This window comes from Otolemur garnettii, unplaced genomic scaffold (genome assembly GCF_000181295.1).
Source record: "Otolemur garnettii isolate 467f Iridium unplaced genomic scaffold, OtoGar3 scaffold00087, whole genome shotgun sequence".
Taxonomy (NCBI): Eukaryota; Metazoa; Chordata; class Mammalia; order Primates; family Galagidae; genus Otolemur; species Otolemur garnettii.
This window is the reverse complement of record NW_003852482.1, coordinates 6,734,269-6,750,615: the sequence shown is the minus strand read 5'-3', so window position 1 is coordinate 6,750,615 and position 16,347 is coordinate 6,734,269. Positions and strand designations below refer to the sequence as shown.

The 16,347-nt window shown below is 53.9% G+C and overlaps 1 protein-coding gene across 1 annotated transcript in view; it reads left to right on the top strand.

Annotated features, from left to right (window-relative positions):
• Positions 1-1,454: 1,454 nt before the first annotated feature.
• The window catches only part of PRDM12 (PR/SET domain 12), a 15,570-nt gene continuing 677 nt past the window's right edge, over positions 1,455-16,347 (top strand). The window contains exons 1-5 of the mRNA XM_012808207.1: positions 1,455-1,677; positions 3,546-3,736; positions 5,170-5,325; positions 14,421-14,532; positions 16,031-16,347. Of these exons, the coding sequence (XP_012663661.1) occupies positions 1,455-1,677; positions 3,546-3,736; positions 5,170-5,325; positions 14,421-14,532; positions 16,031-16,347 (999 nt within the window). The remainder of the gene's footprint in view (positions 1,678-3,545; positions 3,737-5,169; positions 5,326-14,420; positions 14,533-16,030) is intronic.

The window sequence follows — 16,347 nt, the reverse complement described above, 5'->3', positions numbered from 1 at the left end:
GAAGGGGAGAGGAACGAAGGGAGAGAAGAAAAGAGGGGTCAGAAGGGAAAAAAGAGAGCTAGTAGGCAAGAAATAAGGAGTGCGGGAGCGCAGCGGCTTGCAGCACAGGAAGAGCCGGGAGGCCCCAGCCGCAAGCCCATCGGCTCTTTGGCCTGTCGCGGCACTGTCTGCAGTTTCCAAGGGAGTTCGCTTGCCCACTCCCAATCAGGCCGGACCGGGGAGCCACTGCGAGCCCCTGGCATCCGCGGGAAAGCCTTTTCCGAGGGACTGGCTTCCAGGCGGATTCAGTTCCGCAGGTTCTGACCCCTGACCTAGCCCCGCTAGAGCCAGGGAGGCTGCCGCCCACCAAGCTGTTTCAGGCCAGGCCCAGCCCCGACGGCAGCACGGCCTCGCCTCGGCAGCCCTCTGCGCTGGGGGACGAATTTCGCAGCCAGCTGCTCACAGCGAGCAGGTTAGCTTGGCCCGTTTGAAGCGAAGCGCTGGCTTCGGCAGTGCCGTCTGCGCAGGAAACCAGCAGGGCCAGAGCTGGAGCTGCGGACTCCGGGGCGACTAGCGCAGCCTGAGGAGTGCAGAGCCAGGGAGGGAAGGCAGCGCCCGCCCGGGCCTGGGAGGGCAGCAAAACGAAGGTGAATGACGGGCCGGGCCCAAGCGGTGAGCGCGGATCAGGCCTGGGACCAGAGGTGAGCGCGGAGCTCGTGGGCCCGAAGCCAGGCGTCCTCTCTTGTCTAGTCCGGTCCCTGGAGTCCCGGCGTGCCTCGCCGCGCCCCCTTCCCCTGCTTCGTCCCCTCTTCTCCTCACAGCCTGCCGAGCCTCCTTCCCTGCCCTGCGCTTCCCACGGGGAGAGAAGGAGAGGAGGGGGAAAGAAGGGCCGGGGAGGGGAGGGAGGAGCGGAGGGGGACTGTTTCCAGTGGTCCGCGCGCCCCCGCCCTTCGCGCTGTCGCTGCGAAGGCTCCTAGAGCACCGTAGGGTACAACAAGTCTGTCCTCCGACGTCAGGGGGTCATTAATAACCAATTAGGAGGGTCACTGCAGCTCCTATAAAGGCGCTGAGATTTTGCCAAGGGGACGACGATCCTGAGCGGGTGTGGAGAGGCGAGCGCGCGTCTGAGAGCCCCTCGCTGCTGTTTCTCTGCAGCCATCCTCCTCCCACCCACCCGCACCCCCTGCACCCGCCTCCGCCTCTGCCCGCGTCTCTCCACCCTCCGCGCCGCCTCTGCCATCTCTGCCGATTTCTCCTTCTCGCTTCCTCGCTCCCACTTCACTTTCCCCCCAGCCACCCCCTCGCCTCCTGCTCCCTCCTGCGGTCTCCTCCTCACCGTCCGCCCCCTGCTCCTCTTCCTTTTTCTCCTCCGCCGCAGCGGTCTCCTGTCGTTCCTCTGCTCCACTCTCGCGCACCCGCCTTCCCCAGTCGGCCCAGCCGTCCGTCCCCCAGCGCCGGCGAGCCCCGGGCCGCCCATGATGGGCTCCGTGCTCCCGGCTGAGGCCCTGGTGCTCAAGACGGGGCTGAAGGCGCCGGGGCTGGCGCTGGCCGAGGTCATCACCTCCGACATCTTGCACAGCTTCTTGTACGGCCGCTGGCGCAACGTGCTGGGCGAGCAGCTCTTCGAGGACAAGAGCCACCACGCCAGCCCCAAGACGGCCTTCACCGCCGAGGTGCTGGCGCAATCCTTTTCTGGCGGTGAGTCCTGCCGTCGGGGCCCAGCCCTTCCCCTCCTCACCGCGACCCCCTGTCACAGCCAGCGACGCACTGGAGGCGGCGGGGGTACCGGGCTTAGCAGATGCCGGCGCCAACCCGGGCGCTCCACACGCTCCATGAGTCTCAGTTTCCCCAGCAGCCAAGCCGAGGTAGGATGCGGGCCCCCACGGCTGGAGGACAAGGTCCTGGCGACCTGGCCGGCGCCCCCGCCATCCCCTGCCTTCTCCTCCCCCCTCGGAGCTGGCGGGTTCTCGGCATTTAAAGCCTTACTAGGCGTGTAATAGCAGTTGACTCAAAAAGAAGGGGTTTTAAATTCATTTAGTTAACTTGGGCTTGACCCGCGAAAGTTCCCACTTAAACCAAGAACTTTAAAAGGCAGCGGGGGCTGGCGGGGGGGGGGGGCGGGCCGGGAGAAAAAGCCGCGGAGAGAGTGAGGGAGAGAAAGAGAGAGCGAGAAAAGTTTCTTTTCTTTAAGATGTCTCAAGTTCTTATTCCTCATTCATCAACCCGCAAACAATATCTTTCCCCGGCGCTGGCATCTCTGCGCGTCGCCCTCTCTTCCCCTTTACGATTTCTGTTCCTCTCTTAATTTACCGTGAAGACTAATTCCACTTCCATTCACGCTATGTCAACCATCTAATCCCCCCTTTTTGTAAGGGGAATTCCTCGGCCCCTTTTAAACAAGTCCCCTCCGCATTGAGCTACAATTTACTGCTACAGCATTCTTCCAGGGCTAATGAATTTAGAATTAGCAATTTCTTTCGAATGGAGCCGAATGAATGCGATCACTTTAACGGCGTGACAAATTGCCGGCCGCGCCGCAATGGACACCGTTTAACCCCCCCTTTCAGCCGGCCGGCTCGCCGGCTATTTTCCCAGGTAGCTTAGAGGGGAACCTTGTAAGACAAGGAGGCCGCCCCTGTGCGACTCACCGCTCCCACCCAGCTGCAGAGGCTGGCAAGTGGACCCTCGCGGAGCTGAGGGCCGGCGTTCTTCCCAGCGGAGAGGCGACTCAGGGATTGTGCGAGCCCGAGCGCCACCCTCGCTGGCACCCCAGAGCCTGCAAGCAGAGAGGGACCCGGCCGCCGCTGCTCGCGTTTCTCTAGCACCTCCGCGGCCTCACAAGCGCCCCGTGCCGCTCGCACAGTGGCCTACGAGCGACCAGCTGAAGCGCCCAGAACAACACTGTGCGAAAGAATCCCGATTTAACTTGGCCTCAGTTTCCCCATCCGTAGAATCACAGGCTGCATGTGGCTCACTTACTAGTTCTTAAACTTTTCCGGCATGGAGGGCGAAAGAGAATTTGTGCAGAGACTAAAAACCTCCTGCTGGCTGAGGCACCATGGCTCACGCCTTTAAGTAGTCTCAACACTCTGGGAAGTTGAGGCAGGCGGATTGCTTGAGCTCATGGGTTCGGTTCAAGACCAACCTGAGCAAAAGCAAAACTCAGTCTCTACTAAAAATAGAAAAACCGAGCAAGAGGATCGCTTGAGTCCAAGAGTTGGAGGTTGCTGTGAGCTATGATGCCACCGCATTCTACCCAGGGGCAACAGCTTGAGACTCTGTCTTAAAAAATAAAATGAAACAAAATAAAAACCTCCTCCTAAAGATGAGCTCCAAAGCACCACTCCTTTCCAGGGCACAGAGGGTCCCTGATTGCATATAGAGGAGACAATGAGCCTTCGCATTCCAGGCACCCCCGCCTGTCCACACACACACCTGATGACTTCTCCAAGGACTGCTGCTTAGTTCAGCCTGCTAGGCAGACGGGAGCCAGGGTCCCTGGCAAAGGAAGGGCTGGGCCTCCCCTATCTCAGACTCTGACCTGTTTATCTGTCCCCTGGCTGCAGAGGTGCAGAAGCTGTCCAGCCTGGTGCTGCCGGCGGAGGTGATCATCGCTCAGAGTTCCATCCCCGGAGAGGGACTGGGCATCTTCTCTAAGACGTGGATTAAGGCGGGCACTGAGATGGGCCCCTTCACCGGCCGGGTAATCGCCCCGGAGCACGTGGACATCTGCAAGAACAACAATCTCATGTGGGAGGTAGCCGGGGCTGGGGATGAGGGGCGCGGGTGGGATCCTGGCATCTGGCATCATCGGTGGCAGCTGCAGCTTCTCTCCTGGCTGGAAGCAGCAGACTTTGGGGCCAGAGGCCCACCCCCCAGGCCAGACTCTAAGCTGCCCCATCTCTGAAGCTTACCCTGCCTGGAGACTTGTCCCCAAGCAGGGCAGGGAAAGCCAGGCTGAGAAAAATCTGAGTCTCCCTCCTCCAGGCCGCAGCAGGGTTCTTGTTGCACTTCACAGATGAGAGCACTGAGACCCAGAGCAGCCGTGTCACTTGCCTAGAGTCTCCATTGGAGCTGGCAATCCATCCCTGGGAGCATTCTTTCCCTGGCCTTGGAAGCAACAAGGGAAACCTCCCCCCTGGGTCAGCCCTGGCCAGAGGGTGAGGTGTGGCTAGAATGGAGAATGGTGAAGGTCTGTGTGCTTCTCCGGGACTGGCTTCTCACCCCTGGCAGAGTGACATTCAATGTAATCATCCTGCAATTGGTATTGAGTCAGCTCCCTGAGCCCTCAGCCTGCAATCCATGCATTAGCTCAGCAGCCCTCAGAGTTATGTTCCCCTTTTATAGAAGGAAACCGAAGCCCAGAGGCTTTCATCCCAGACCTTCTGACCCCCACCATACCCAGGGAGGGCTGCCCTGAGGACACAGCCACTCCTGCAGAGCTTCCTCTTCCTGGGGGCTCTCACCTCACAGGATGGGAAACTCATTGAGGCCAGGATGGTGCACCCCTTTTCATCCTAATCTCATTCCCTCCCCTGCTCCCCCATCCCCCCTCACAGACCCTGGAGGGGCAGATGTAACAAATTCTGCTGCTGATCACAGGAATAGGAGGCAAGGAACTGGGATGGCCCAGGGGCCTCTGCTCACCTCATCTTCTCTCTACTCTGGGGGCCTCAGCCAGGGGGTACTGTCTCCAGTTGCTGCTGGGTCAGGACGATGGTCAGGAAGTTTGACCTCTGAGTGCCCTTGATAGCTCCCACAAAGGGAGGTAGGCCAGGCTCCAGTGCCATGGTGAGGGTGAGTCAGCCTTCCCTCCCCATGCTCCTGTGCTTCCCTCTGAGTTCCCTGCCAACACTCCTCACTGCCCCGGGAGCATCTCTGCATCCTCCGAAAGAGCTAGCTGGAGGCCACTTTGTCTGGTTATTGACCCTAGGAGACACTTCTTGGGGAAGGGGAGGACATGGCAGCAAGAGCATGTCATGGGCAGCCCATGGGGCCCTGGAGACTGACTCCCTGTTGTCTAGCCAAGTCTCTGAGCCTCCCTTTCCTCAGCTGGAAAATGAGGCTGGTAATAGCTTTATCCACTCCCTGGGACTGTTGGGAGGGTGGAAACACTGTGTGGAGGTGCCCAGCAGACTGGATTCGTGACACTGCCCTGCTTCACCTGGCCTTTGCGCCATCTGCACCCAGGTGTTCAATGAAGACGGCACAGTGCGCTACTTCATCGATGCCAGCCAAGAGGACCACCGAAGCTGGATGACCTACATCAAGTGTGCACGCAATGAACAGGAGCAGAACCTGGAGGTGGTCCAGATTGGCACCAGCATCTTCTACAAGGCCATCGAGGTGTGTTTTGGTGTGTGTGTGTGCTGTTGTGTAGAGACCAGCGGGGCACCTAGGGGTGAGAGGTGTGCAGGGCAGGACAATTGTGCCCAGGGACCACAGTGGACACAGGGAATCAACACTGGCACGGCTGGCCCTGGGCAGAAGCACGCCTTCCCAGGCAGCTTTCTGCTACAGTCAGGAGGAACAGGGCTTTAAACTGTGTGCATCTCACTGGTGAGGTCCTTAGACATAGAGATACAAACAGCACAGTGTGGAGAGGAGGTGTGTGTCTGCAGTGGCTCAGCTGCCCCTCAGCTGCCCCTCTGCATGTTTGGTTCCTGTGACTTGGGATCATGACTCTGGTCTCAGCAACAGCTCCCCTTGTGCTGTTTCTCCCTGACGCAGTATCCTCTTTAATCCTCACAAGACCCCAGGAAGAGGATTCTGTGATTATTTCCAGTTGACAGGGAAGAAAATGGGGTCTCCCTTGGGGACAGGCAGGCTCAGGAACTTGGGCAGGGCACTTGGGGGTGGCAGACAGGTAAATATCTCTTCCGGGTGTGTGGAGGTGTGTCACAGAGCTGGGGCTTCTGAAGCAGGGTCTCAGGAAGGAAGGCAGAGGAAGTGCTCCTGGTAGAGAAGTACTTGGCAGGAACAGAAGCTCCAGGTATCTGGGCAGGGACAGTGGTACAAAGCAAGCTGAGCAGAAATCTGGCCCAAGAGTGGGGGAACCTGCTCTGAACCCCTTTGGGTAGGCTGGGGAAAAGTGTGCGCAAAGGGAAGGGAAGTTGTTCCCAGTCTTCTCTGCTCCCATGTTGGGGGAAGCACAGGCAACATGCATGTGGGGCTGAGGCTTGGCTGAATTTTTTTTTTTTTGAGACAGTCTCACTTTGTCGCCCCTTGATAGAGTGCCGTGGTATCAGAGCTCACAGCAACCGCGAACTCTTAGGCTTAAGCAATTCTCTTGCCTCAGCCTCCCAAGTAGCTGGGATTACAGGCACCCACAACAATACCCAGCTATTTTTTGGTTGCAGTTGTCGTTGTTGTTTAGCTGGCTGGGGCTAGGTTCAAACCCGCCAGCCTGGGTGGCACCTGTGGCTCAGTGAGTAGGGCGCCAGTCCCATATATTGAGGGTGGTGGGTTTGAAACCTGGCCCCGGCCAAACTGCAACAAAAAATAGCCGGACACTGTGGCGGGCCCCTGTAGTTCCAGGTACTTGGGAGACTGATGGAAGACCAAGAGCTGGTGATTGCTGTGAGCTGTGACGCCACAGTACTCTACTGAGGGTGACAAAGTGAGACTCTGTCTCTAAAAAATAATAGTAATAATAATAAATTAAATAAAATAAAAACCAACCCACCAGCCAGGGTGTATGTGGCCAGTGCCCTAACCACTGAGCTATGGGCGCTGCCCTTGGCTGAAATTTTTTTTTTTTTTTTTGAGACAGACTCTCACCCTGTCACCCTCAGTAGAGTGCCGTGGCTTACAGCTCACAGCAACCTTCAGCTCTTGGGCTTAGGTGATTCTCTTACCTCAGCCTCACGAGTAGCTGGGACCATAGGCACCCACCATAACACCCGACTATTTTTTTGTTGCAGTTTGGCCATACATACCCACCACCCTGGGTATATGGGGCTGGCGCCCTACTCACTGAGCCACAGGCACTGCCCACCTTGTCTGAACTTTTTAAGCTGGTGTGGAGGAGCCCCTCAGGGACAGACAGCCACTGGCCTGTAGTCCACCCTCTGTTTTCTCCCCAGGGCTCAGAGCCTCAAGGCCTTTCTAAGACCTCCAGGGGTGCAGGGCCTAGTTGCTTCTGGGACTGAGTTGTTTGTCCCAGGTCCCAGGGAATCTCCCAGGGCTGACGGCAGGAGGCCTTGCCTGGGTCCCAGGTGATGGAGGGGAAAGGAAAAGTGAGCAGTTTGTAGACTAGGGCTCATGAGAGAAGAGACAGCTGTGGGGCCGGAAGAGGTCCTGAAGGCCACTCAGGCCCAGGACAGAGGTGGCTCCTGTGACCTTCTGGCTGAAACACCCTACCCTAGAATCAGCTTCTGATGCAGCCCAATCCCACTTCTAGCAGAGAGCACCCTGTAGGACCCTCCCTGGAACCCTTGCACACATATCCTTACATTCATACGCTCCTCCCCAGCCATCTTGAGAAAGATGTGATAGAAGACTCCCACTCATCTCGTCCCTCCCGTGCACACAAGAGGACAGAGGAGTCAGAGCAGGAGTGATGACATGATGTGGGGGCCTGAGTTTCATCTTGCTGTGCAGGAACCCTGGGTGAAAGCCAGATAAAATCAGGAAACATTAATAGATGCTTATACAGAAATTTAAAGTTGGAGGGCAGGTGGCAGGACAGTCTCTCCAGGGAGAGATCTGAGTTTATATGGTTAAAGTAAAAGGGTCACATACATTTGATAAGCGTTGATAAAAGAGGACCAGGAGATGTGTGGCCCTGTGTGTGTATACAAAGTGTACCCCCAAAATGAATACATGTTTTTGTTGTTGTTTTTTGGCAGTTTTGGCTGGGGCTGGGCTTGAACCTGCCACCTACAGTATATGGGGCTGGTGCCCTACTCCTTGAACCACAGGAGCAACCCATGAATACTTGTTTTAAGAAAGAAAAAAACTGGCTCGGCGCCTGTGGCTCAAGTGGCTAAGGTGCCAGCCACATACACCTGAGCTGGCGAGTTCCAATCTAGTCCGGGCCCGCCAAACAACAATGATGGTTGCAACCAAAAAATAGCCAGGCTTTGTGGTGGGCGCTTGTGGTCCCAGCTACTTGGGAGGCAGAGGCAGGAGACTCACTTAAGCCCAGGAGTTGGAGGTTGCTGTGAGCTGTGATGCCATAGCACTCTACCCAGGGCAACAGCTTGAGGCTCTGTCTCAAAAAAAAGAAAAAGAAAGAAAGAAGAAAAAAATTATATTAAAGTTGTATTCGTCAATATATACCAATAACAAAAGAATACAAATCACAGTAAGCTCCTCTTGTAATTGCAGAAATCAAATGTGGCTTGAGTATTACAATTTTAATACATTTTTTTCTTTCTTAAAATGCATGTACCTTTTTTTTGCACCCTTATTATATACACACACATTACAGATATGAGATAGACAGGTAGATAGATCTACCCATGTGGCTATTAACGCTTTCACAGAGTTAGCAAGCCTGCTAAGGGACTATTTGAGTGAGTGACAAACGCAAAGTACCACCCATTTTACTTTAAATAAGTAAGGCTGGACTCATTTTTTTTATGATGGCAATTTTCTCAAATCTTTTTATCACAATATCAGATTCCACCTGCTGGATAGGCCATGAGTCTGGGCATATGTGGCCATCCACTCACAAGGCCGAGGCTCGGAGCCCAAGCAGCCCTTCTGGGCTAAACCAGAGGCTATTGTTGCCCAGCCCCCAGGCCACTCCCCGGATGTCTCTGGAATAAATCAGCTGTTTGTTCTGTGCATGTGTGTGAGTTAGCCAAGGAGAGGGACCTTTGCTGTGATCTGTTTTCTTAATCTTCCTGCAACTCAGAACTGCTATTTATATTTTATAACAGTAACTCATTACTTGCCAAAAAATTGGAAGAAACATCTTTATTCAATAAACAGAGTACACTGTAGTTGCTCTAAAATTTTCCGCAAATACAAAAAACAAACAAACAAAAAAAATAGCTCTCTCAACAGAGAGAAAAGCTGTGGGTCTCAGAGCCTGCGGGTCAGTGCAGAAGCCCTGGGCAGGGCTGGATCTGGCTAGATGACTGACATGTTATTCTGGGGGCAGCCTTCCAGTTACTCTGCCACCAAATTTACCACAACCTCAGGTGCCTAAAATGACATTTCTACAAAGTGCCTACACATAGCAAGTAAGCATTAGTGTTAAACGAATAAAAAGGATCTTTTCATTTTATTTATTTTTTTGAGATGGCATCTTACTTTGTTGCCCTTGGTAGAGTGCCGTGATGTCATAGCTCACAGCAACCTCAAATTCTTGGGCTTAAGTGATTCTCTTGTCTCAGCCTCCCGAGTAGTTGGGACTACAGGTGCCCACCACAGCACCCAGCAATTTTTAGAGATGGGGCGGGGTCTCTCTTGCTCAGGCTGGTTTTGGTTTCGAACTCCTGAGGTCAAGCAGTCCGCCTGCCTCAGCCTCCCAGAGTGGAAAGGGTCTTTTTAAAGGGTCTTAGCAGCTTAAAAAAATAGAATGTGCTCAGCCCTGTGAGGTGCCTTCCTTCTGTTATCATCCTCATTTTAATGAGGACGAGATGATTTCAAAGACATGATGGAGATGTGTGAGCTGTGATTTGAACCCGGGCCTATCTGATCCCAGGGCTGGAGTGTTTGATCACCACGCCACGTGGCCTCCCTGGCCAATATCTATTTGCCGGAAACTCTATTAATTGGCATGTCGGAACATCTGTGGTACAAAGGAAATTGATGTTTGTCCAGATGACACTGAGATCCTTCTATACTTGGGCATCAGCACAAGAGGGAAGGGGAGGGCATGGAGCCTCCCAGGAGCATGTTCAATGGTGGAACATGAATTTATATTAGGAAAACAACCCCCAAACCTCATTATTTCCAATGGTACAAATTCAGCAAGTCGGGCAGGACACCTCTGGGCTGATGGGGAAGGTGAAGGAGCACCGTTGAGAGAACATGTGATCTGTCAGCAAGACCCAGGCTTTGGTGATTTGGATTTTATGGTGCTGGGACTCTGTTCCTTTAGTGCTTTACTTGTTGTGTGTCCCAAGCCCATTCTTCTCTCCAGCAAAATGAATGACTGGCTGACTCTGGTTCTTCCTCCCTAGCGGAGCCAGGCCAGAGCACAAGGGTGGCACTACAAAGCTCCTCAGAGGCCGATGGCCATTTCTTACACCTCAGCAGGCCAGCTGTGCAGCCCTGGGCCCCTCTGGATGGTACTTGCAGTAGCTCAGGGAAGAAGCTGCAGGACCCCGGGTCTCTCGTGCTGGATACAGGAGTCCATTGGATGAGCAGGCAGAGACCAGCTGCGGAGCTGAGATTACCAGTCCCCAGCTCTGGGCAGCTGAGGCTGCTTCCTCTGCGCTGGTGGTTTCTGGCTGTGTGGGAGTGTGTGATTCTCAATTCCAGAAGGTTCTTCTTAATGGATTTTTTTTCTTAAAGATTTTGTTTCATTTTGTGTATAGAAGTGATATGTGCTCATTCTTTCTTTCTTTCTTTTTTGAGACAGAGTCTCACTCAGTATGCTATGGTGTCATAGCCAGCAACCTCAAACTCAAGCAATTCTCTTGCCTCAGCCTCCCAAGTAGCTTGGACTACAGGCACCCACCACAACACCCAGTTATTTATTTTTTTTTAGGAGATGGTGCCTTGCTCTTGTTCAGGCTGGTCTCAAACTCCTGAGCTCAAGCAGTCCACCTGCCTAGGCCTCCCAGAGTGTTAGGATTACAGACATGAGCCACTGCACCCAGCCTCATTATTTTTTAAAAAATCAAAACCATCATGTAGACCCTATTATGTTGCTCTGCATAAGCCTTAAATCAGCAGTTTTTACTAATTTCAAAATGACAAACCCTTCTAGGGAAAGACCTCCAGAAAACCAGGGACGGTAGCTAGTACCCAGAGTGGTAGAGAGTCATTCTCGTTATATACCCTCCCAGTGGTTCTGACATGTTTGCCTCTGTGGCTGCATTGCTGTTTTAGTTTTTTAATTATTAGTAAAACTGATTTTAGTACATTTAGAAAAAGTATATAAATGACTCATACTGAAGCTATTACCGTTAAAGCTCTTATTAAAAAAAATTGCAATTAATCATTCTGAATCGGCTCGGCGCCTGTGGCTCAAGCGGCTAAGGCGCCAGCCACATACACCTAAGGTGGCGGGTTCGTATCCCCAGCCTGGGCCCTCCAAACAACAATGACGGCTGCAACCAAAAAATAGCCGGGCGTTGTGGCGGGCACCTGTAGTCCCAGCTACTTGGGAGGCTGAGGCAGGAGACTCGCTTGAGCCCAGGAGTTGGAGGTTGCTGTGAGCGTGATGCCATGGCACTCTACCCAAGGGGATAGCTTGAGGCTCCGTCTCAAAAAAAAAAAAAATCATTCTGAATCATAATATTCAAGATTTGTATAATCTAAAATGTTCTGGCTCCAATCTTCATTCATGATCACCATTATTATTGTTGATACTGTTATCGTACTTATTTTATATTTATTGATAGTTGTTATTTACAATTTAAATTAAAAAGCTGTTAAATTAAAAAGGTGTTGACTTAGTATTAGATTCCCAGACCTCAAGTCTGGAGGTTAAGATGAAGCTCAGGGCAAGGTCAGGTGGGGGCCTGCAGAATCTCTCACCGCCACTGTGCTGGATGAGTGGGCTCCTCTCTCGAGGGAGATAGAGTTAGGAAGTAGTGGCAGTGCCCTGGGGCTGGTGTCCTTGGGGCATTCTGGCCCTGCCTATACTCTTTTTTTTTTTTTTTTTGAGACAGAGTTTTACTATGTCGCCCGCGGTAGAGTGTTGTGGCATCACAGCTCACAAGCAACCTCAAACTCTAGGGCTTAAGCGATTCTCATGCCTCAGCCTCCCAAGTAGCTGGGACAATAGGTGCCCACCACAATACCTGGCTATTATTTTGTTGTTGCATTTTGTCATTGTTGTTTAGTTGGCCCAGGCTGGGTTCAAACTGGCAGCCTGGGTGTATGTGGCTGGCTCACTACCCACTGAGCTACAGGCACCTCCCCAGCCTATACTCTTGCTGAACACTAAAGGTCACCCTGGGCTTTAGCAGTGGCCACAACCCTCTGCCACACTCAGGCTCACTGGGCACTCTGCAGGCACTTGATGTACTAGAGATTGCTGCCAGCTTCTCTGAGAGGTTGGCGAGCTCAGGTGGCGGGATAATAATCACCACTTCCACATCTCCATTATGTAACAGCTTTATGCATGTAGCCCTGCTGAACCTTGACTATCGCTCAGTGAGGCCAGAACTGAGGCTCATGACATGAGGCAACTTGTCCGAAGTCATTCGCTCAGCAGGTGGGCCCAGGTGGATTCCCAATGTGTCTGACTCCAGTACGGACTCCTGAAGGGACATATTCAGATGGTAGGGTGGAGGCTGATTGATGACGTCTGCTTCCATTTGAGGCTTGCAGGCAGGGTCAGAGCAGTGCTGGAGGTGGCTTCCAATCAGAGTCTTAGAGTTGAGGGAATTCCGGGATCACGTTCTGCGTCCCGTCATTTAAGGACACAAGCATAGAGAGGCAAAGTGACTTTTCTGAGGTTACGCAGGGACCCGGTGACCAAGGGCCCAGCTACACCATCTTGTAGAGTAGCTTCCTTCACAATTAATTTATCAAAAATACAGTGGGGATCAAAAAAGGAAAACACATTTGACAAAAGGAAAACCCTGTATTAAATTTGTAATTCCCAAGTCATGTTTGACTTCTGCAAGTATAAGAGGTGCTCGATGTGACTTGTATTCATCTTTTCTTATCAGTATATAGTATTGCCATTTTCATACAGTTTTTTCTGTCTTAAAATATGTGTACTTTTTTTGCACACTCTAGTTTAGTTTCATCATCTGCTTTTCTGAGGGGCTCACAAAGCCTCTTTCTTCTGTGTCCCTTTTTCAGAGAGGGCCTCCACCTCTGACCTGCTGGCCTCCTGGACAGCGGCCATGACTGTGCACGATCCCAGGGAGGCCACAGACGTTCACTGTGGTGCCTGGTTCTAATATGCACACTTTCTCTGATGCACCACTCAATTTTCTGGGGCTCAGGAACTGGGCTTGGCTTTTCCATGTTCATACCCCATGAATCCAGGTTGGTGTGGCACTCTCTGCTGGCTTCTTGTCATTTGCTGGCTCTGAGGCTCACTGGGATGCCCATGGGCCGTGGGGTCTGCTGGGAAGGGGTATGGTAACTCTCGGAGGGTGGCAGTCCCCTAGGTGTTCTGACATCTTCTTGTCCCCACTCCTCTCTCAACTTCCCCCTGTCTTCAGGGTCGAGCAGAGTTTTCTGCAGTGATCAGAGGGTCTTACCAGCTCTGGGAAGAGGAAAGAAGTGTGGTAGACGCAGGGCTTCTGAGTGTGGCAAGGCTCTGCCAGCCAGAACCAAATGGAGACCATGGGGAAGTCCTCCTGTGAGGTGGCTTCAGACCCCCCTAGATGGAATCTCATGTCCGAAGAACCGGAGAGTGACTCCCAGGGGCAGGTGCCAAAGCCAGCACATCCTGGGTCCAGGCCTCGGCCACAGGCTGTCCCTCTCTCGTTCCCCTACCTAGGTAGGGCCTGCAGGCTCACCACTTGGGAGGGGTAACTGGCTTTCCCTAAAGCGCTGGAGCGCCCCTCAGGCTATCCTGGGGTGTGTGTGGTTTATGTTCAGTCAGTGCCACACCAGGAGCAGGCCTCCCACACCTCCCAGATGGTCACTGACAAAGCATCTGATCCGTTTCCCTGGGGCAGGTCCCCCCTCCCCTGAGGGTAAAGAACCCTGCCATCATTTGTGGGGTTTTCTGTCACAGACCTAGGACGTGGTGAAGTGTATTTTTGTTCATCAATCCGAATGTTTCTTTTTAGCATCTAGCATGTGCATGGCGTCATGTAGAGCCCTATGCTGGGTAGGGAAGTACGTGCAGTGTGGTGCTGCCTGTGGTGCTTTGGATAAGAGTTGTTTCCAGAACATTATCCAGCAGGGTGTAACCAGGTACGTAGGATGCCCTACAGCCTACACTCCTCAGAAACACCTGGTTCAGCCCTGAGCCCTGAGGCCCGGCTGACTCTGGCTCCCCTGGGTAAGAAGTGAAAAGTTTTCTAGCTTTCTACACTGTCACTTCTGCTTGCTGTAAGGCTTCTGTGCAGTTGCTGTCAGCTTGAAGGCTCTCACGTGGCCAGAGCTTGGACAGAGAAGGCGAGAAGGCCTGGACAGGACCAGGGGAGCAGAGAGCACCACACCCCAGGGCCGTCTGTCTGTGCAGCTTGCCTGGTCAGCTTGGTGGAAATGGACCTGAGTGTGGCTTTCTTGGGGCTGAGATTGGATCCATGTCTACCGGCCGGCCGTGATGGGATCTGCAGAGACCTCTGACTTGCCCCCCGCGGCTGCCTCCCTGACCTCCTCTTGCCTCTTCCCTGCAGATGATCCCTCCTGACCAGGAGCTGCTGGTGTGGTACGGGAATTCGCACAATACCTTCCTGGGGATCCCTGGTGTGCCGGGGCTAGAGGAGGAGCAGAAAAAGAACAAGCATGGTAGGTGGTCCCCGTGGGCCACAGGGACAAAGACCCACAGAGGAGGGAGCCCAGGAAGGGGAGAGAGAATAGGGGCAATGGGGAGGCTCCTAGCCTCGGGGAACCCTGGTTTAAGCTCTGGCAGCATCAAGCTCATGGGACCTACTATTCCAAGGAGGCCAATGCCCCTGGAACCACCACCATGCACTGAGCATGGGTGGAACACAGTTCTCCTGCTGTCTGGGCCCAATAGGCTGTTTTGTGTGGAGACCCCAGAGAAGCAACAGGCTGTATTGGGAACTAGACAGCAGGAGCCTGGACTGAGCTCTAGTTCTGCTGTGCAATCTTGGGAATGGCTCTGTGCTTGAGTTTCCTCATCTGTAAAGGCAAAGCGTCAGGCGAGATGACCCTAAGTTCCCCGTACATTTCCTCACCCTGCCTGCCCCAGGGCCTGGCCCAGAGTAGATGCTCAGCATAAATCTGTTACGTGAAGGCAGGACAGAACATGCCTGTGTGTTGGAGTGACGATGCCTGTCACCATAGAGACCATTTGCTTTAGACCTATTTCATGCCAAGAACTGGGCTAAACCTTTACCAGGTATCATAGACCACTGTGTCCTCACAGAAACCCCTGTGAAATCTGATTATTAATTTTAGCCGGCAAACCTGAGGCTCATGAACAACTTTCTTTCCTTTTTTTTTTTTTTTTTTTTTTTTTTGAGACAGAGTCTCCCTATGTAGCCCTGGGTAGAGTGCAGGGGCGTCACAGCTCACAGCAAACTCCAACTCTTGGGCTTAAGAGATTCTCTTGCCTCAGCCTCGCAAGTAGGTGGGACTATAGGCGCCCGCCATAACGCCCGGCTATTTTTGTTGTTGTTGTTGCTGTTGTCATTGTTGTTTAGCAAGCCCCGGCCGAACCCGCCAGCCATTAATTTCTCTGTTTTAAAACAGAAATATGAGGATGATGCTATTCTCACCTCCATTTGAGAAATGATAAAGCTGAGGTGCAAGTCCTCGGCACAGAGTAGGCACTCAGTAAACACCTGCGGTATGAAAAACTGAAAGGGTTATCCTAGTAGCAGCCTGGGCCCTCCATGGAAGGCCTACTGTGAGCCGGGCGCCGCTCCCACACCGGCCCTGTGTGGAAGGTGACGTGTAAACCTTCAGAGGACCACAGACTGCTCACCTCGGGTGATCGTGCATAGACAGCCCCGTGAGGCAGTACTAGGTTCATTTTACAGATGAGAAAGCTGAGTTAATCACGCAGATCGCTAAGTGTGCCCAAAGTCTCACGCTCCTACGGGACCGACCAGGGTCCTCGCGGCCCCTCCCATCCAGTCTTTGTGGCCTGGCCCTCAGCCGCTCCACTCTAGGGCCACCCAGCAATCGGCGGCGGCCCGCCCTGGGAGGGGCACGTGGGCGGCGCGGGTGCCCGGCCGCGGGGCGCGGGTTCTAACGGGGCTGCCCTCTCTCCCCTTCTTGCCCGCCCTCGGCCTGCCCCGGGCGCCCGCGCGCCCAGAGGACTTCCACCCCGCGGACTCGGCGGCAGGCACCGCGGGCCGCATGCGCTGCGTCATCTGTCACCGCGGCTTCAACTCGCGCAGCAATCTGCGCTCGCACATGCGCATCCACACGCTGGACAAGCCCTTCGTGTGCCGCTTCTGCAACCGCCGCTTCAGCCAGTCGTCCACGCTGCGCAACCACGTGCGTCTGCACACGGGCGAGCGCCCCTACAAGTGCCAAGTGTGCCAGAGCGCCTACTCGCAGCTGGCCGGCCTGCGCGCCCACCAGAAGAGCGCGCGCCACCGGCCGCCCAGCGCCGCGCTGCAGGCGCAC